The sequence below is a fragment of the Patiria miniata genome, unplaced genomic scaffold, assembly GCF_015706575.1.
Source record: "Patiria miniata isolate m_02_andy unplaced genomic scaffold, ASM1570657v1 HiC_scaffold_13, whole genome shotgun sequence".
NCBI lineage: Eukaryota > Metazoa > Echinodermata > Asteroidea > Valvatida > Asterinidae > Patiria > Patiria miniata.
The window spans coordinates 9,900,329-9,921,931 of record NW_024037051.1 but is presented as its reverse complement, the minus strand read 5'-3'; the positions used below and the strand labels follow the sequence as shown (position 1 = coordinate 9,921,931).

General features: G+C 37.7%; 2 protein-coding genes and 1 non-coding gene across 7 annotated transcripts in view; 2 read left to right on the top strand and 1 right to left on the bottom strand.

The window, feature by feature from the left end:
- LOC119721227 (DNA replication ATP-dependent helicase/nuclease DNA2-like) overlaps positions 1-6,790 on the top strand; it is a 45,184-nt gene extending 38,394 nt beyond the window's left edge. For 4 of the 5 annotated variants that reach the window (XM_038191196.1, XM_038191200.1, XM_038191199.1 and 1 more), the window contains 4 exons: positions 3,715-3,807; positions 4,353-4,523; positions 5,696-5,842; positions 6,250-6,790. In XM_038191196.1, the coding sequence (XP_038047124.1) occupies positions 3,715-3,807; positions 4,353-4,523; positions 5,696-5,842; positions 6,250-6,312 (474 nt within the window). In that variant the 3' untranslated portion in view covers positions 6,313-6,790. The remainder of the gene's footprint in view (positions 1-3,714; positions 3,808-4,352; positions 4,524-5,695; positions 5,843-6,249) is intronic. The other variant, XM_038191198.1, reaches the window with a different exon arrangement.
- A 4,938-nt stretch (positions 6,791-11,728) lies between these two features.
- On the bottom strand, positions 11,729-21,567 carry LOC119721226 (cyclin N-terminal domain-containing protein 1-like). The gene is made up of 8 exons (XM_038191194.1): positions 21,434-21,567; positions 20,388-20,582; positions 19,628-19,703; positions 18,589-18,760; positions 17,951-18,113; positions 16,381-16,525; positions 13,788-13,884; positions 11,729-12,237 (listed from the first exon to the last, which is right to left on the bottom strand). The coding sequence occupies exons 2-8, from the start codon at positions 20,560-20,562 to the stop codon at positions 12,136-12,138; spliced, it is 930 nt and encodes a 309-aa protein (XP_038047122.1). The 5' UTR covers positions 20,563-20,582; positions 21,434-21,567; the 3' UTR covers positions 11,729-12,135.
- On the top strand, positions 15,056-15,128 carry Trnat-ggu. The gene has a single exon. It is a non-coding gene; the product is annotated as a tRNA-Thr (tRNA).
- Positions 21,568-21,603: the final 36 nt, after the last annotated feature.

Here is a 21,603-nt window from a genome sequence, read left to right as displayed (position 1 = left end):
ACATGTCAGTGTAACAATATTTGATTTATTATACTAACCCCCCAAATAGTTCATTTCTGAAAATTACAGCAAAAGCCAATGATGTACATTCCCTTTAAACGCAAAAAAAATGTAATGGTGAACTTTGATTCATTGTTTAATGTAAGCATTTGACCAATTACTTTGTTCATTACAATGTTAAATAAGCCGTTGACTGTTTTCTTATTGTTTCTGAATACATTGTAAGATAGCTTGCATTAATAGACGAGGGTAGTTAAAAGTCAGCACTTTTAAGTGTCAATCAGGATATGGGCAATTCCATGGTAACTCGCATTATATTTTGAGGGGGGGGGGGGTCTTCTGTCAACTCTGTGTTGTTATTCTATAAAGTCAAAGCATTTACAATGTAGGGTGTATTTTCTTTCAGAAGATCCCTTTAAGTTAAAGGGAATATACAACATTTGCAAACATCGAAAAATAAAACTACCAAGTTTTTACGAAATACCTTACTAGGATGTTGGTAAGTGACAGTCACAAGCATTCTGTAAAATTACGGCACCTGGTGTGAAGTCATTTTCAAGAAAATGGTATTTTTGTATACATTTCCAACGGTGGTCCCCGACCACCGACCACCGTTGGAAAAACCTAACTATTGTTCAACTACTGCTCCATATTTACCATTTGTTTCAGTTCAAATTGTGTTTGCTATTGGTTACATGTTCATGAATGGGTGCAGGCCAGCTAGACTGGTTCCCTTACCTTACAATTTTCCGAAATCTATAAATTGATCCATTTCATCTTTAGTGGAGTCAGGGAACCAGACTTCTTGAACATTTTTGTTTTTCTTGGTTTTTTCGAGCATTTTCGGACACAAAACTTCAAACATAAAACTTCAAACATGTCAGTGTAACAATATTTTGATTTATTATACTAACCCCTCAACTAGTTCATTTCTGAAAATTACAGCAAAAGCCAATGATGTACATTCCCTTTAAGTTACTAAACTACAAAAAAGAAGCCAACAAAATGAAATTCTGTATAAAAGCATTATTTGCTACATTGTAAAGCTTTTTTAACATTTTTACATCGTAAAATGATTCTGCAAATTCTTTTTTCAGATCCCTGAAATCTTAATTTTCTGATTATTTTTTTACAATGTTAAATAAGCCGTTGACTGTTTTCTTATAGTTTCTGAATACATTGTAAGATAGCTTGCATTAATAGACGAGGGTAGTTAAAAGTCAGCACTTTTAAGTGTCAATCAGGATATGGGCAATTCCATGGTAACTCGCATTATATTTTGAGGGGGGGGGGGGTCTTCTGTCAACTCTGTGTTGTTATTCTATAAAGTCAAAGCATTTACAATGTAGGGTGTATTTTCTTTCAGAAGATCCCTTTAAGTTAAAGGGAATATACAACATTTGCAAACATCGAAAAATAAAACTACCAAGTTTTTACGAAATACCTTACTAGGATGTTGGTAAGTGACAGTCACAAGCATTCTGTAAAATTACGGCACCTGGTGTGAAGTCATTTTCAAGAAAATGGTATTTTTGTATACATTTCCAACGGTGGTCCCCGACCACCGACCACCGTTGGAAAAACCTAACTATTGTTCAACTACTGCTCCATATTTACCATTTGTTTCAGTTCAAATTGTGTTTGCTATTGGTTACATGTTCATGAATGGGTGCAGGCCAGCTAGACTGGTTCCCTTACCTTACAATTTTCCGAAATCTATAAATTGATCCATTTCATCTTTAGTGGAGTCAGGGAACCAGACTTCTTGAACATTTTTGTTTTTCTTGGTTTTTTCGAGCATTTTCGGACACAAAACTTCAAACATAAAACTTCAAACATGTCAGTGTAACAATATTTTGATTTATTATACTAACCCCTCAACTAGTTCATTTCTGAAAATTACAGCAAAAGCCAATGATGTACATTCCCTTTAAGTTACTAAACTACAAAAAAGAAGCCAACAAAATGAAATTCTGTATAAAAGCATTATTTGCTACATTGTAAAGCTTTTTTAACATTTTTACATCGTAAAATGATTCTGCAAATTCTTTTTTCAGATCCCTGAAATCTTAATTTTCTGATTATTTTTTTACCTTGACGGGAAGTAATATCCTAGAAATAAACCTTGAAATATTATGACACTGACTACACAACAGACCGTGAAATCCTTTAGGCAAACCATATGACTATTCAAGTATTGTGCAGTTCAGCATTGGCAGTGATCTGCCTCAATATAAGCTGGGTGTTTCCTTGATGTGTAGATTAGTTCATTGCATTTGAATAACTTTAACTTAAGTGTGCGTCATAAAATATAAACACAAGTTAAGAATGAAAGGCAAACCATATGACTAATCAAGTATTGTGCAGTTCAGCATTGGCAGTGATCTGCCTCAATATAAGCTGGGTGTTTCCTTGATGTGTAGATTAGTTCATTGCATTTGTATAACTTTAACTTAAGTGTGCGTCATAAAAAATAAACACAAGTTAAGAATGAAAGGCAAACCATATGACTAATCAAGTATTGTGCAGTTCAGCATTTTGGCAGTGATCTGCCTCAATATAAGCTGGGTGTTTCCTTGATGTGTAGATTAGTTCATTGCATTTGTATAACTTTAACTTAAGTGTGCGTCATAAAATATAAACACAAGTTAAGAATGAAAGGCAAACCATATGACTAATCAAGTATTGTGCAGTTCAGCATTTTGGCAGTGATCTGCCTCAATATAAGCTGGGTGTTTCCTTGATGTGTAGATTAGTTCATTGCATTCGTATAACTTTAACTTAAGCGTGCGTCATAAAATATAAACACAAGTTAAGAATGAAAGGCAAACCATATGACTAATCAAGTATTGTGCAGTTCAGCATTGGCAGTGATCTGCCTCAATATAAGCTGGGTGTTTCCTTGATGTGTAGGTTAGTTCATTGCATTTGTATAACTTTAACTTAAGCGTGCGTCATAAAAAATAAACACAAGTTAAGAATGAAAGATTCCACATTGGAGGTCATTATTTTCTTTGGTTGGCGTTACAATGTAATTCCAATGTTCTTGTCTCTAATTTTAATTGAATAGGAACCTCATGCGATGTGTTTTGCCAAAACTAGACACTTTTGGGTCAGAGCTTCAAATACAGATTTGAGTTTAATCACACGTAGCCGCACCACTTTTTGGGCAAGCTCCATACCAGAAACCGGAGACTTTTTTGGGGGGGCCTAAAGGAGAAAATCCATATTTAGAAACAATAATTAAAACCTATTTTCAACCAGTTGGCCAGAAGATTATGGCTGATGTTTTCGAATTTTTTTGTGACAGTTGAAATATTCAAGCAATAAAATGTTAGCTCTGCTCAATCAGACTAATTATGGTTATAAATATTCACTCTTCCGTCCGTCAATGAACCTGTTTTTCTACATGCAGTAAACAAACAATTGAGCTCTTTTTGTACCCTGTGTCAAAAGTTATGTTTTGTGCAAACAGTTCATCCAAGTTTTATGCAGTTGGGGTCACAATGTCTGCAATTCAGCAATCCACAAACTCCGAAAGGTCCCACAAAAAATCTTAACCATTCAAATTGATGATACATAATGAAGTGCTTAATTATTGTGGCATGATAAAAGTAAACCAATTCTGGAATTTAAAAGTGGGAGATTTTGAAGACTTTGTTTTATAAATAAGACAAAATGACCACTTTGTGATATGTATTTACTTCTGTGAAGCAGGTCAAGTATCCAGAATCATCAAATGAGAAACACACAGTCAACTCAGCAGAGGCCATGCTGGTGAAACATCTTGTTCAGTGTCTCATGAAGGTAGTTTAAATTGAGAATTTGTGCTTGTAACATGCGGTCTGCAATTATGGCAAACTTGGAGACATTTCATCCATAAGAATTAGTGTAGTCATTTTTACTGTTAACTTTGTGTAAAAAACATGTGTTTTTAAGCAAACTTTTCTGAGTTCAGACTTGTTAATGTTAAATTGATTTGCATTTCGCTTGAGTAATGATCAATCGAAATTGATTTTAGTAAAATACAACAACATAATAATAGGATTTAGGCCAAATTTGAATCGCTTGTCTCAATCTATTGTGTAGGACTTATCAGTTACAACAACAATTATGTGAGCATATCCTGACACTTATAGACGTAGCCATATCACTGAAGCCTGTTATGCAGACATAGCCTTTGTCTGTCCATAAATTAAAAACTTGCTCAAGATATTATTATCTCAAAATTTCAAGTTACTCATAATCGGGGTCATTTCAAATGAAAGCATAATCTTTTTTGAAAACTTTGAAAGACCAAACTTGGCTTAAATGTTCAGTTAAAACTGTACATGAATTTGTTTGTCATTCAGTGTGGCTGTGAAGCCGGACACATCGGCATCATATCTCCATACCGGAACCAGTGTAAACTGCTGGGAACCATGCTGGGTGAAGGCATTGAAGTGAACACGGTGGACAAGTACCAGGGAAGAGACAAAGATGTCATCATTGTGTCCTTCGTTGCTAAGGACCAACAATCTGAGGTGAGGCCACAGAGTCTATTTTGTTTCCATCCTCCCTGGCTCAATCAAACCTTTTTTGGTGACAACTGTTCACTTTTTCCCTTTGTGTTTTCTTGGTCTTATCCACACAAAATATTGTCTCCCTCTCCTACATACACCTTTACAAGTCGGCCGTCTTGATTTAAAAGCAAAGTGAACCTTGCTGATCATTTTTTTGATAACTCACGGTGATGAATTAGAGGCAAATGATAAAAAAACCTCATTAGGCCCCCCAAAAAGTCTCCGGTTTCTTTTCGACTATCCAAATTTCCTGAAGAATGTTCGTGTCTGTCAAAATTGTAAGTGGGTGCGGAATTCTCAAGCTTTATGGCCTAACTGAGGTCACCTCAAGCTCCACTCTGAAGGATATTTTTGAGAGTTTTTAAGGGGATCGAAGCGTCATCTGCAACATCAGCCGACATTATTTGGAAAAAAAAAAGTAGGGGAAAAAAAAACCCACGTCGCCACACCCTTTGGGCAAGCTCCATACCAGAAACTGGAGACTTTTGGGGGCCTTAAGTGAGCACCTCCCCCCCTCCTCCCCATTTTGTGATTTTAACCCTAACTCCCTAGGCATTTTTGCTAGGATGTAGCCTCAATCCTGCAAAATCCTCCACTTGGCCTCATGGAAAAATAGCATATAGCCTCAATCCTGCAAATTCCTCCATTATTTCTTGAATATGGTCCATGGAGGAGTGACCACTGCCTGAATCCTGCAAAATCCTGCAGCAGTGACTGTCAGTATGTTGAGGCTTGGCCAGTGACATTCTGGAGCAGTACGGAGGATTTCAAGCATAATCCAGGCCTATATTTATGCATGGCTGAGCAAAAACAACACAAGGTCCGGCCCAAGACCTTGATAAAGTGCTTCCTACGAAATCAGTAATGCACTTTTGCCATGTAACCTCATTCCTCCAAATTCCTCCCTTTTGGCAAAGAGGATTTTGAAGGATTCAGGACGTTTAGGGTTAAGGTATTGTAGGAAACTATTGACATTTGAGAAATGTGGCTTTAGAATGCGAATGATGTTATGAATTGGATTTTTGGAGGAGTATTTTCTGAGATTATTTCCATAAACTGTGGAATAGAAATAATACGACCTGTAAAAAAATTTCCTTCATCAGTTTAAGATGTCGTGATTTTCTCTTCCTTAGACTGGATTCCTTTTGCAAGATATTCGCCGTTTGAATGTTGCGCTAACAAGAGCCAAACACAAGTTGATACTGATAGGCTGCATCAGGGCACTCAGGAAAAATGCACCGATGGAAAAGCTGATGGACTGCCTGCAAACGATCGATTCCATATCCTTTTGATTTTCCTTATTTTCTTTATTTTAGGTTATATTGCTTAGTTGCTCTTGACATTTATGGGCAAATTCATGAGTGGGAAACAATTTGCTTCACATTTCTTTTACTTGCTGAAAGCTTACTTCTTCAATTATCAATTGGATCATTTTCTTCTATTAGCTTACACAACTTTCTTGGAGTTTTTTTTTAACAATGCAAAGATACCACTTTTAAATGGCATTAAAAAAATATTGTATTTACTTGTAGATATTTGGTATACTTCTAAATTAACACTACTGAAGATGGTGGTTTTTGTGCTCTCGATTCACAAGTAGTTTGGCATCGTAAGCTGAAATTGAAGATTATCTGAAAGTAAATGTAAATTGAAGATGAATAATTTCTACTCCTTAACTCATTCTTACATCTCCACCCTGCCTGTAGACGCATGCAGTGCGTGCATTCCTTCATCATGGGGTAAAACGTGAAGATTTACGTTCAACGCGCTGGTTGGCACAGTGGTACTTGCTTTGCATTCAAACCACTGTGTGCGACCCCAGGATTCGTATCCCACCAAGGCTGGCTGTGGATTGGGTTTTCAGCCTCTCCTTGGACTGGGGTTTTCCTCACTTTTAAAACTGAACTTATCATTGTTTACTCCAGCAGGTTCTTCAGGCTTGCGAGCTACCATTTAGTAAACAATTTATGAGCCATTTGTTTCAACCCCCTCCCCCCCCCCCTCCAAAAAGAGAATTTGGAATGAGATAAGCCAGTATAAGAATGAAGTTCCAAGATGTCAGTGCCCACCCATTCGTTGTTTTTTTTTCCATATGATTTTGAAATATATATTTTGGAGCTCTTTACTTATAAAACTGATGACTCAGTTCTTCACCTCACTCCTAAGAATGCTGATTTCTGCTGCTAAAAATATGTAAAATGAAAGGGAAAAACACACACACACACACACATTCTAAAATTTGTATCCTTGTGGAGACATTTCTTTGTTCTCGTGTAGTAGAGTGTTCAATTTTGAAAGTGAAGTTTCAAAATGCTCTTATTTTAACCAGAATTAGTTTCCTTGGCTGAAATTTGGACTTGATATCCCTCTTCTAAAACTCTTCCATTTGCGACAGATCAACCCACCTTGGAAATTCCTAGTTTTTGAGTAAAACCCATATATCTATTTCGTGAAAACCTTGTGGAGACCTATTCATCTATAGAAATTGCCCTGTGGAGACCTTTACAAAGTTTTGTTCCCTATTGTGTGCGTGTCTCCACAAGGATACGAATTTGTGGTCACACGTGTGTAAATGCCGGCAATCGTGGACGCCCCATTGTCCCTAATCCTCTTTCCTTTGTTTGTACTCTAACTTTTTAGCGACAGCTCTCATTGGTTTTGCACACGATTTGAGATCGTGGACGTTCGGTCAATCGTAGACGTATTGTTTGCGCCCCAATTCTTTTGTCCTACGTCCACGATTGCCGGTGTTTACACACGCACCCAGACACACACACCCAAACTGATGGCTTTATCTACATTACATCAAATATGCATCGAGTGTCAGATCGATATGATTTATTTATCCTTTAATGCATATTTGCTTGTTAATAATATACCTTGTTGTTTGTTGCACAAGGCTGGTATTGTGAAACCACGAGTCATTAGCTTTTGCTCTAGAAAGCCAGTGGATAATCAAGTACATGTATAAGGGGAAAAATGGCGCAACAACCAACCATGATAATTGTTAACTCAGGGGGAACTTCTACCGGTACTTGGGCCCTGTCTATTTGTGTCTTTAGTCTGGAGAATTCAAGGTTATGTGCCAAGCATTCTGAGCAAGTCAATGTACCAGATGTTTTTCAAATTTGAATCCCAAACAGTATAGGTCACTCGCAAATGGCTTATTGGGAGTAAAGTGTTCATGAATATCCATGCAAAGCCTGTAGCCCCTTTTTTAAATTTTTTTTTTTTAAGTTTTTGCTTCAAAGGAATTGGCCCACGGAACCAATAAGGCAAAGCGAAAAAATATAATACTGTAGCTTGTCGTACAGGCTTTTTGAAAAAAAATGGAGGCGGCCGTTTTGGGTTTTTTTTTTTTTTCAAGATGGCAGATTTTCCAAGATGGATTCTTCCATTTTCTGGACACCTTTGCTGATACTTTTGTATAAATGAGCCAAAGCTTTCTAACAGGATTAGAATTCAGTGAAGAGGGTCTTTGTGTAATTTATGTATTTTATTTGAAAAGACTTATTTGCTGCTTGGATAGACAGTGGTCAACAGAGGGCGCTGAAGCAATAGTGCAGTGTTACACCACAGCTGAATTACTTTGGCTATGTCTGGCTGTAAGACACGCGTCTATGGCAAGTGGCTGCAGCCGCCTCCATAAGCGCATGTGTAATTGCAAGTCATAGCCATGTATTTTAGACACGGCTTCATAATACATGTATAAATAGCCATGTTTTTTAGACACGGCTTCATAATTCATGTATAAATAGCCATGTGTTTTAGACATGGCTTCAAAATACATGTATAAAGGAAGTTGTTGCATCAAAGCATATTGATCCGAAGATTGTGGTCTTTTCTATATGTAGAGGAACGTGAAGCTATTGCAGTACTGCATTGTCCGTCCATGTTTTATCTAGATGTAGAGCGTGTACATGTCTCGCCAGTCCATGTTCACCTTTTGTGTGAATGTCTTAGTACCAAACACTGACTAGTCTAGTCACAGACTCCCGCCTTTGAATTTATTCAGGGTGCAGACCAGTAAATCGGTCCGGAATTGCCTGCGCCGGCCAAATCACGATTTGCATGCCCTCAAAATCTTCGGTATTTGAGCATGCTGTGGGCCATGAACTTGAGGGATTGTAAAAAATATGGGTGGAAGCCGTGCACAGGACTGGGAGCTTGCAGTTCTGTGTAATTTTGATGTAATTTGGACCCTAAAAGCGCTCTATTTTGCAATGGGGTGTAGGCATCGTTTTTCAAAATGGCGATGGGCTTCAGGACTATTTTCAGGGGTGATCATCTTCAGATGGAAATTTCTCCTAAAAGTCATCAGTTGACCCCCCGAAAATTGAAAAGAAAATGAAAGATGATGAAATAAGCTTTAATTTGATGTGTGTCTCGAACGCCTTGAAGAGTTGAGTATTTTTCCCGAATTTTTGAAGTGGGAGCATTTACCATTGGGGTCTATGGAAGTTTATTTACTGGTCTGCTACCTATAGTTTCAAAATGGCGCCTTCCATCGTTTGTTGTCAAATGTTTGCGGAGTGTTTTTTTTTCAGGGGGGGCGGAACCTGGGGGGGGGGGGGGCAGCGTTTCAAAAGGGGTCACCAATGGCGGTTCCACAACAAATGCGCCCAAAATCTGAATAGGGCCGATGGACCGTCGTCCGATCACAGCAATTTCGAGCGAACAAGGGGGGGGGGGGGTAATTTGGGGTCGGAAGGAGCAAAAACTCAATTAACGCCCGTTGAGGGCGCCCTGCAGTAAGGTAGCCGCAAACAGAGGGCTTGTTTTCAGGCCAGAAATCGCAGTCAGAGATTTTTTTTCTTGCAATTTTTTGATGAAATATGAGTCATCCATCCTTCCTCGTGCCGTACAAGTGGTTTGGGGAAATTTTTCAAAACCTCGCTTCTCTATAGGGTGCAGACCAGTAAATCGGTCCGGAATTGCCTGCGCCGGCCAAATCACGATTTGCATGCCCTCAAAATCTTCGGTATTTGAGCATGCTGTGGGCCATGAACTTGAGGGATTGTAAAAAATATGGGTGGAAGCCGTGCACAGGACTGGGAGCTTGCAGTTCTGTGTAATTTTGATGTAATTTGGACCCTAAAAGCGCTCTATTTTGCAATGGGGTGTAGGCATCGTTTTTCAAAATGGCGATGGGCTTCAGGACTATTTTCAGGGGTGATCATCTTCAGATGGAAATTTCTCCTAAAAGTCATCAGTTGACCCCCCGAAAATTGAAAAGAAAATGAAAGATGATGAAATAAGCTTTAATTTGATGTGTGTCTCGAACGCCTTGAAGAGTTGAGTATTTTTCCCGAATTTTTGAAGTGGGAGCATTTACCATTGGGGTCTATGGAAGTTTATTTACTGGTCTGCTACCTTCAATTCGGGCAATTCACAATGCCATGCGCCACCAAGAGTTTGCCACAGAGAGTTCACTTTTCCCAGTGCATTGTGGGAGATGGTCGACAAATTCGCAGCGCAGGACATTTGAAATTGTCTGTTTTGCCGGTCCGTAGTTTCTGAAGCAGATGATTGATTATCAGTTTGCCCTTTTCTTTCCTTTTTATCAATTTTGTGGGTTTTTTTGTAAGGTGGCAGAAAGCTATGCCCCAATCTTTAACAAATTAGCTCAAGTTGTTTACTGACACTCATTCAAATGGCCCATGTTCTGTTGACCGTAAACTTGGAAAATGGACTCTCCACAGCAAACTCTTGGAGGCGCACTGCATTGTGAATCGCCCGAATTGTTACATGTATATCTGCATGATCAATTGAACAGAAGTTGAGGTGAACAATTTCAATTTTATAATAGTCATCAATTCGCAATATTTTGTAAACTGTAATGCTTTTTTCCTCCGAAATACCCATTTTATTGCCCTTGATTGGATGGGCCCAGTCACGACACAAAATAAATTTAAAAAAATATATGACATTACACCCGTTGTAGATCCTATTCATGGTGCCTAAACGTGCTGTATTCTCGTAAAATCTTGCAGGTTTTTAAAGTCAACATTCTGATAAATTTTGTAGCATTGAATAGTTTAGTGTTCATCTGACTCATTTATGAATACAAACGAAGGGGTGTGCTAGAAAGTTTCGAACCTCAGACAACTTGTTCTCTTTTCCCATTATATCCAGTGTACTTGTACAAGAGAAATTTGAAGGTACATGTACATTATCGTTTCGGTTTGCGGTAACACCATGTGGTAATAACTACTGCTTAGAAGATATTAGTTCTGAGAAGAACTTGTCCTGCTTATTATCAACTTTGCTAAGTAGTTTTGTTCTGTTAAGAACAGTCCTGCTGTAAGTTCTAAAAGAACTTGTCTTTTGGTCTCAACGTTTCGACTAGCCTGTCTCCTGACGATGACTAGCCTGTCTCCTGACGATGACTAGAGCAGGCTAGTCGAAACGTTGAGACCAAAAGACAAGTTCTTTTAGAACTTACAGCAGGACTGTTCTTAACAGAACAAAACTACTTACCAAAGTTGATAATAAGCAGGACAAGTTCTTCTCTGAACTAATATCTTCTAAGCAGTAGTTATTACCACATGGTGTTACCGCAAACCGAAACGATACCGATACCCCACCATGCAAAGCCTCAAATCTTATACATGTACATTGTAATCAGTTTGAAAGAAAGGCTTAAAGTTGCTCTAACAATTCTCTCCAACTTTTGCGATTTTTTTTCTCCCAACCAATTTTCAATATGTACATTTTATGTAAACAGAAAAGACTACAGTTTTCTACTTCGGAGGTTTCAACCCTCTGAAAATACACATTTATTTTGAGTTGCTTTTGCACACGTAACATAAAAAAAGGCCTAAATTATTGTCGGGCTGCAAAAAAAAAAATCAAAGTTTGTATATTCGATTTTCCATAACTTAACGTCAGCGTTTTTGTTTGTTTGATGTCTTATTCAAAAGTGATTAACTTTAGTACTGCTATAAAAAAATAGCAGTTTAAAAACAAAAAATCTATTATTTGGGTGAAGCTCAAATAATAGCATGAGGAGAGGAAATTTAAATACAACTTTGTACTGTTTAAAAATATGAGTTGGGATATACACATATCAGCTGGGATATACATGCCATATTGAAAAGTTTTTGGATATGGCCTAAACGACTCTATTGTGTGTGTTATAAAATACTGTTTTATATCAGTTCTACAAAACTATATCAATACTTTGAGTAGGTTTAATACGTAATAAAATTACTAATACGTGAATGAAAGTAACTACACTCTTTGATGTTGTCATTAGCATAAACAAGGTTTCAATACTTGCTTTGTGTTTCACTGACTTATTTTTCACCCCCCCCCCCAAAAAAACCCCCATATTTTGAGAAAACCAACATGGCCCTGCTCTATCAGTGGAGCTCTAGTACACTAGAATATATACAAGTCACAGCTTTCCAGTCTTTTTTTTTTTTGCGGATGTGTTTGAAAATTTAAACTGAAACAAAAAACAAAACCTTTAAAACTATTTACACTTGTTATTATGTGCTTTCTTATAATAGTGAAAACAAAAATCTTGAAAAAAAATACAAGTCAGTCAACATTGTGTGCTGTAGTTGCCTCATGGGTGATCATCTGAATGGAGATTCTGGACAAGAACCGTAGCAAACTCCAGGATGTCGTTTGTGGGGATGCATGTGATACGACCCACATGATTGATTACCTTTAGAAATAAAACAAGGTTCACATGAAACGCGATATATCCATTTGAAAATAGTGCACATTTTGCACGGCTATGAATTTTTAAAGAATGAAACTGAATCACAGCTGTTTCTAAATTTCATTTTTCGTTGTAGTGTATTCTTCAATAAGGAAATAAGTATGTGTTCGGTCGGTATTAAACACTCTGTTTAAGACCGGTGGGAGTCTAGATGGGTGATAATTACCCGAGGCGAAGCCGAGATAATTACCACCCATCCAGACTCCCACCGGTCTTAAACAGAGTGTTTAATACCGACTGAACACATATTTATTCCTATTCATAAACACCTTTTCGGTCAAAAAAACAAATCTTTTTGGTCCAAAAATTGAAAAAAAGGTAAAAACTAGACATTGCCAACCATTTTCTTCAACAATTTAACTTCATGTTTTACGGAAACACCCCTCTGACTATAATATGGAATGCCCCTCCACAACTCGTTACCTTATAAGGACATTGGCGTGCGTGTCGCGCTTACTACGCGCAAAACACAGCTGGGCTGGTGTAGTGTGAATTTTGGACCATGAAATACTGATTCACTGGTAGTATTGCGCATGCATATGTGAGGAATGTGAACGTTCAACCAATGAATCGTTAAAAAGGACCGGATTTCATGGGAGTCCAAATTTCATGTGACACTGGGAAAGTGTTTAAGACCAGCCAGCCATGTCTTTATCATCCGTTTAAGACGGGCTCTCGACCAATAGGAATGTGTAAACTGTCTTAGGTATTTATGAATTATGTTTAACTATATAAAACCTTCTAAAGCTGACTTGGGCAGCCAGGAGAGAACGGTATTCTAAAAGGGAACACAATGGCATATATCGCATTTTGGAAACAAACTTTTCACATGTTCAAGAACATTTTGAGACCTAAAATCCACACCTTAATCAACATGTCTTACAAAGCGAGCTTTGAGTTCTTAAATTGTGCCAACACTGCAATGGACCCTGCCTGCCTGTCAGTTTGCTTAACTGTAGAGAAGATCATTTGCAGCTGTCCAAAAAGTAACTGACCAAATTATTGTTAAAAAACATTACTTGGTTTAAAGATCGTAACGGCACAAAACTCCCTGTGAAATTATTCCTTCTGGCATGCTGTCATTTTGCACATGATTTTGACATGACGCACACGTGCGCACAGTTGCTATTCGTCGGTTCAGTGTGTGACATCGCGTAGCTGCAATCGTCTGAATGAGAACATGTTCCGGGTGCTGATTTTGGGTGCAATTCAAAATATGACTCGCAAACTTTTCAATTGAAATCAAGAACCTAGAATATTGTTTTCTCGGAATGTAAAGCATTCACACAGCTTAAACTTTATCAGGTTAGTTGTTAAGCACGTCGTTAGATTTTGAGCACTTTTGTTACTTCAAACAAAACAAATGAATTTAATGATCTATTCTTCCGTTAACAAGTCTTACCATCTGGGGCCCCAAAATGGACCTATAAAGAAGTCCCGTAGAAATATCTTGGGATTATGGGAATACATTTTGTTTTGAAATATGGATTTACCTGATCACTGGTAGTCCTGTCAGTCACATAGGATGCTGCACCAATTACCGCCATTGCAAATAACATCATGTCATGCTCAACCAACGCAAACTTCTCCCTGGTAGAAACAAAACAGTGCTCTGACACAGGCATTTTCAGCGATCTAGTCGAGACCTTATTTGGGACCTTTTGAAATCTATTTTAGAACAATTGCTCAAATTTTTAGAGAGAAAAATCAATCACATAACTAGCCTAGAGATTTCAGAGATGTTAAATCCAACTTTATAATTAAAGCCTAACTGATTTGTATGTTGAAAATCCAAACATTTACAGTCTTTGGTCATTCATGTTAGACTTGAATCTGATGTTTCTTTATTGAGTGAGGTCTCTGAAAAGGTCTCGCCTATAAGTAGAAAAGAACTTTTTACAAATACATGTAGAAGAAAACTTATATTTTAATGTTTATGTACAGGGTGTTTCAATAAAAAGGAAACCCAACTTTGAAGAACCATGCAGTATGGACAGACTAAATGTTTACTGGCTATAAAACTGGTATCATCTGAAAGCGTAATCTCTATGCTTTTCAATGATACCTTGTTTACATTTCCAGGGTCATGCATCACTGAGTGCCACTGTCATGAGATTTTGATGCAAAATTGCAGTTGGTTCACTTTACAAAAACAAAAACACAATAGGCAGGGTGTGCATGAGAATAAGTATTCAAGAAGAAGACACGAGTGAAAAAAAAGAAGTCAAGTTGGTTTCAAAACTGGATTTTATTGTTTGTCATGAATTTCTCGTTTTGACCAAACAACGTTCAAAACAATGTGCCATTTTCCCGAGGATTAACATTCAAGCCATTTCACAGACATTTCCGTAGCAATAGGCACACCGTGCCCATGTTTTTTTTTTATGAAAGTGAACCAACTGCATTTTTGCATCTAATTTTCAAGACAATGATGCTCAGTGATGCATGACTCAGAAAACCTAAACACGGTATCACTGAAAAGCATACAGATTATGCTTTCAGATGATACCAGTTTTATAGCCAGTAAACATATGGTCTGTCCATACTCATTCTTTGAAGTCTGGTTTCCTTTTTTTTTTAAACACCCTGTAGATCACCATCTAACACTTTTTATTTTGCTAATTCCCAGGTTCGCAGCTTTGCTAATGTTGCTAGCACCTTGACTTGTGATCCCTGGCTACATGACATATATGGGTTTATGGCTTCTGACTAGTGCACCTTGAACAAAGACATTAACAAAATAAGGAACTGCCCACACATGGGCTGGATAGCTCAGTTGGTAGAGCACTGCAATGGTAATCCAGAGGTCGCAGGTTCAAACCCCGCTCCAGTCAATTTTCTTATTCATCTTTCAAAAGTTATTAAAACTTTTGAGATTCAGTAAAATCCAATTTGCTTCTTATCCTGCAGCGCGTTTGTTCTCCTAAATCAATTGTACAAATTCTACAGTGTTTTAGAAGATGACTATGTATACCTCTCCTCCTCTCATCTTTCAGAAGTTATTAAAACTTTTGAGATTCAGTAAAATCCAATTTACTTTTTATTCTGCAGTGCGCTTGTTCTACTAAATCAATTGTACAAATTCTGCAGTATTTCAAAAGATGACTATGTATACCTCTCCTCCTCTCATCTTTCAGAAGTTATTAAAACTTTTGAGATTCAGTAACATCCAATGTACTTTTTATTCTGCAGTGCGCTTGTTCTACTAAATCAATTGTACAAATTCTACAGTATTTTAGAAGATGACTATGTATACCTCTCCTCCTCTCATCTTTCAGAAGTTATTAAAACTTTTGAGATTCAGTAAAATCCAATTTACTTTTTATTCTGCAGCGCGTTTGTTCTACTAAATCAATTGTACAAATTCTACAGTATTTTAGAAGATGACTATGTATACCTCTCCTCCTCTCATCTTTCAGAAGTTATTAAAACTTTTGAGATTCAGTAACATCCAATGTACTTCTTATTCTGCAGCGCTTGTTCTACTAAATCAATTGTACAAATTCTACAGTATTTTAGAAGATGACTATGTATACCTCTCCTCCTCTCATCTTTCAGAAGTTATTAAAACTTTTGAGATTCAGTAACATCCAATGTACTTTTTATTCTGCAGCGCGTTTGTACAAATCAATTGTACAAATTCTACAGTATTTTAGAAGATGACTATGTATACCTCTCCTCCTCTCATCTTTCAGAAGTTATTAAAACTTTTGAGATTCAGTAACATCCAATGTACTTCTTATTCTGCAGCGCTTGTTCTACTAAATCAATTGTACAAATTCTACAGTATTTTAGAAGATGACTATGTATACCTCTCCTCCTCTCATCTTTCAGAAGTTATTAAAACTTTTGAGATTCAGTAACATCCAATGTACTTTTTATTCTGCAGCGCGTTTGTACAAATCAATTGTACAAATTCTACAGTATTTTAGAAGATGACTATGTATACCTCTCCTCCTCTCATCTTTCAGAAGTTATTAAAACTTTTGAGATTCAGTAACATCCAATGTACTTTTTATTCTGCAGCGCGTTTGTACAAATCAATTGTACAAATTCTACAGTATTTTAGAAGATGACTATGTATACCTCTCCTCCGGGGTAGAAGTCTTTCTCCCACTAGCCACCCTGAAGAGTTGGTCGTATACGGAGCCCCGTTTCAGATACGCTAGGTCCATCACTTTCAAGCTGGTCTCGTGCAGGATTTTCACACTGGTCGTATTATCATTATGACCTTCAGAGAAATTGTGAAAAAAAATGCAAAGTTATTCCATGTGTTTTGTGGAAAAATTTAAACAAAAACGGGAGATTTATTTCAACAATAATCTGATGCATTTTCGATATCATTCCTCAATATTGGACATTGCAATATTTCGATATTATTTAAAAATTTATATCAGCAATATCGATACAAAATCATATCTAACAATCGAGTAATATCGATATATCGACGGTCCTTACCTGCAAGTGCCTGATTTCAGGCCTTTTTTTTTTTAAATTGTATAAAACACTTGATATGTTTACTTCAATCTTAGAATGAAAAATTTTGTAAAATTGTAATTTTTGTTGTTGTAGCAGCAGGTGAACTGAGATCAACGGGCTCTGTGTGTGAACAAGAGAGGGCGCAATTTGACCACTTTCAAGAGCCCTATGGACAGCTAGCACACATCGCATGCACGTATTGCTTCTTGCATGAATCTTTATTCTGAATGTGCACCAAGCCATGGCGTCTGCGTTCGACTGTCGGGTGTTGTCCATAGTGCGTTTGAATGTCTCTCCCAGTGGTCTCCCCCAACTCTCCCTTTCTTACCGTTGAGGGGGTACTTGTGCACCGGGCCACCCGAGGATTCATGCCAAATTATACCCTTAAAATGGCATCATGGCAGCTCCCTCAGTCATAAACCAATATTCATAAATACCTCACACAGTTTAGCTATTCCTATTGGTCGAGAGCCCGTCACGTGGCCGGTCTTAAACGGATGATAAAGACATGGCTAGCTGGTCTTAAACACTTTTCCAGTGTCACAATAAAATGTGGACTCCTAAAAATCCAGTGCCTCTTACCGTTTCATTGGTTGAACGTTCACAATCCTCATGTAGGCATGCGCAACACTACCAGTGAGTCAGAATTTTACAGTTCAAAATTTCAAACGCAACGCCCCAGGTGCGTTCTGCGCGACATCGCGCAGAACATGCCACGCGCGCGTCAATCGCCATGAAAGGGTTGTTTACATCTTACTCGCCAGCTGAACACTCCATTATTTTGCCAGAGGGATGTTTCAAAAAGCATGAAGTGAACTTGTTGAACAAAATTGGGATTTTTTGAACGAATTATTTGATATTTTTTAACCGAAAAGGTATTTATGAATGGGAATAAATATGTGCTCGGTCGGTATTTATCACTCTGTTTAAGACCACTTAGAGTCTGGGTGCTGATAATTACCCTCGCCTCCGGCTCGGGTAATTATCAGCACCCAGACTCTAAGTGGTCTTAAACAGAGTGATAAAAACCTCTCGAGCACACATTTATTCCCTTATTAATTTCCGAATCTTTCACCAAAATACAAAATTTCCCAACATCCCCTGTTTATAATGATGCTCCTGCCATGTGTCCCCTACCCACCCTGCCCCCTCCGTCTCCATGATTTATGCCACCTACCCATGATCTCAAGGAGTGTTTCAATGTACGTGAGGGGTGAGGTGTTGTAGACTCGATAGTCTAGTGTCTCCAAGATGGTCAGTTCGGTCCTTAAGATGGTTGCTGAGGTACATCCTAGGCCAGCGTTGAGGAGAAACCGGCTGCACTTCCGATTGGTCAAAATCTACATGTAGAGAAAACACTTGTTATTATTTTGTTTCTCTCTAAAATGAACATAGAGAAATATTCAAGAACACCGTAAAATGGACAGTAAAAAGGTGAAAAAAAGGAAGATAGAGAAAAAAAATAATTAAGGTTCAGTCCACTATACAAAAAAATCATTTGCGGCAACAAATAAAACAATAATTTTAAGCCAACAATGAAGTAAAAAGACTATTCAAACACCAAAGCCTAAAACTATTGTCATAAACAGATAAATATAGACAAATGACAAAAATAACACAGTTAAATAATTGCAACCCTTCTAATAATATTTCACTTTTTTCTGCCAGTTATAAGTATAATTTTCACACTGACTCGGATGTGATGAAAGTATTTAAAAGTAGCTTGCAGACATATTTTGGAAAAAGAGGAAAAGGGTCTCTGAATAACGAGAAAACATTTTGGTTTTAGATTAGAATGGATTTTGCGAAACCTACTTTGTAATGGGAGCACATCTTGCTCGCTATCTGCACACAGGACATGATGTACAACTTGAGATGTTTCTGTAATTTCTTCAAGAAAGAGTTCCAGGTCGTGTTTGTCTTCTTGCCTCCTCCTTTGTCTGAGTGTAACTTCTTGAACTGGTCATGGACATACTTGGTCATGAATCTGAAGGGGGTAAACAAAAGGTTTTACCAAATCAAAAAAATAAAAAATAAAACAAATTTATAAAGCGCCAAAATCAAAAAGTTTGTTCTAATTAAGGTGCTGATGGGGCACCAAAAAGAAGAACAATTGTTGAGGGTACACCTCCTGAAACAGGTGAGCTTTCAGGAGTGTCTTGAGTGTATGCAGTGAGGTGGTATCTCTAATGTATTCTGGAAGTTTGTTCCAGATTCTAGGGCCGTATACAGAAGATGATCTATCAGCAAAAGAGACACAATGGGTTCTGGGCTCAACAAAGTGTAGTGAACAGGAGGTTGATGATCGAAGTGGTCTCTGTGGTTAATTTGGAGCATGTCCGTGATGTAAGCAGGGGCTTGTTTCCAGTATGCTTTAAACATAAGAATGATGACCTTGTAGTTGATTCTTTGTGTGATTGGAAGCCAGTGAAATTTGATAAGTTCAGGAGTAATGGAGTCGAACTTCTGTTTGTTTGAAATTACTCTGGCAGCAGATCACTGAACATTTTCAAGCCTCTTTTTCAGTTTCTGACTGATACCAATCAAGAGGCTGTTACTTGGTGGCCACCACAGTCAGCAGTTTACGGGCCCTACTGATGTTGATTAGGTGGAAATTTGCAGCTTTGATGATACTGGACACCTGAACAGACATAGTCATCCCAGACTCAAACATGACCCCAAGATTCCTGACTGGATTAGCTTGGACAGGGACGTCAATTCCAGCAACTTTCAGACATATGTACATGTATATTTTGTCATATTTCCTTGTAGGGGATTTAAACTGGATTTTACCCAAGTTGAAGATGACATGTTTAAAGCTTGATAAAAGGTATCTAGATGATGAGCCTTGTACCTGTCAAAGATCTCCACTGCTAGGTAGCGGGCCTCAGGAGGCTGATTAAATTTATCGCATACCAGGAACACCATTTCTGTACATTAAGAAACAAAAAAAGGCTGAAAATTGGTTCAAACTAAATGAATCAAATGTCAGAAGTGTTGTAACCCATCATAAAAGTTAGATTTAACTGACATTTCATTCAAACACTTGGGACTGTGTATCAACAGGCATATTTTGTTATCAGAAAGTTTCAGGGGTGTGAGTGACCACTGATAAAAAATAGCTGAAAACAGCTGAAAAAGGTGTAAAAAAGCTGAATTTTGGAAATCTCTTATACTTTTGTACACAGCAAGTGAGGGGAAAAAGCTGAAATCCAAAACAAAAAAAAGCTGAAATCAGCTAAAAAGCTGAGATTTCACACCCCTGAAGTTTAAAGTAATTTTCTTGAAAACCAATGGTTGATGTATAACGTTATTGTTCTTCATTATATTAAACATGGGCATCGCGACCCTCCCCCCGGAAAAGCCAAAAAAAGAAAAAAAAAAAAAAAGAAAAAAAAAAAAAGAAAAGAAAAAGAGGCGCTAAGTCATAGTGGTGTAAATTTAATGAGTCGGGGGGGAGGGATGTCCCTGTCCCCCTCTCAACTAATAAATCAAGAGTGTTGAGAAATACAGGAATTTTTGGGCAAAAATATGTTTTGGCCCCCCCCCCCCAGAAACAATCTGGCGACGCCCATGATATTAAAGGAAAACGATGGCACATACTGAATATTTACCCGCAATGGATCCTTGTTTAAAGGCCCCATCTGTACTGCAGGCATTTTTGACTGCATTCTCATTCTGAGCAGCCTGTACATACAGCAATTCTTCAAGAAGCTCAGACGACAGGCAACGCCCCTTGAGATTAAAGACTGGCTCTGGTGGAGTGCCAAATATAGCAATGTCGGCCATTGCTGAACTAAATAAGATAGCTAAAGGAAGGATTAAAAGTTGGAGTAGAGTCAGGAGGGACTGAAATGGATGTGTGAAAAAAGGCCTTGACAAAAAATTAATTGAGAAAAAAAAATCGCTCCATTGTTAAACTAAGATATGCCTGTAATAAGTAACTTTATTCCTTTGAAATTGATTTTGAATGATTTACCTAGTGCTGATATAGCCTAGGGACTGACAAATTTTTATAAATTTGTGGGGCAACTCTTTGATGTAACTAACACAGGTAAAACTAAAGTTACGAAGTTTTAGGACCCCTCTATTTTTGGGAAATCCCTCATTTTTTAAACTTCTTGCAACGTGCTTATCATTCAGAATAATTTGCAGCCTCAAGCAGTCTAGATTGACATCGTGAAAGTGTTATCATTTTATACAGAATTTAAGGAGATGTGACATTCTTACCAATTTAGCTTGTCAGCCATTGGTATTGGCTGCTCTTTCTAGTAACCCTACACCCTCTATCATTCTCAACCAATCAGAGATTATGTTACAAAAATACTAGCCAATCAGCGCATGCTGTAAAACTTGTTGGGCATTATCGCCATCTTTGTTTTCCTGTCGTATGTTTTGTCATTGTCACATTGATATTTTCATGTTTTACCCCGTAAGTACCCTCATAAATCAAAACCTTCCCTCTATCCACAAAATTAATCCTGTTGATATTCAACATGGTATCACTGGCACTGCTAGCTGTCACTGAGTGCCAACTTATGAAAAAGTTTTCAGTCACCATTTTTATTTCCCACTATCTGACTATGGCGACCGGCACTACCAAAAAGTCCAAGCCTTTTCTTATCTCACACACACACACATAGCATAAATATTTTCTTACCTTACAGCAGTCCATGCAATAATGCAGCAACTTGAAGTTAAATTCGTTTTTAAAAAGAAAGTGTATTTTGCAAATTGCAGGACCCAGCCTTTTCGTGCGCGTGTGGACTCGACTGCGGGTGTTTTGTGATTTATGATGTTGTAACCTAAAAAGTTTTGTCGACACAAGAG

What these genes read in the sequence shown, in the direction of transcription:
- LOC119721226 (XM_038191194.1), bottom strand. Translation starts at nt 20,562, where the DNA reads ATGGCCGACATTGCTATATTTGGCACTCCACCAGAGCCAGTCTTTAAT. An exon ending in ACTTCTACCCCGGAGGAGAG is followed by an intron (nt 13,885 to 16,380) that starts GTATACATAGTC and finishes TGTTTCTACCAG; the next exon opens with GGAGAAGTTTGCGTTGGTTG. An exon ending in ACAGGACTACCAGTGATCAG is followed by an intron (nt 12,238 to 13,787) that starts GTAAATCCATAT and finishes TTATTTCTAAAG; the next exon opens with GTAATCAATCATGTGGGTCG.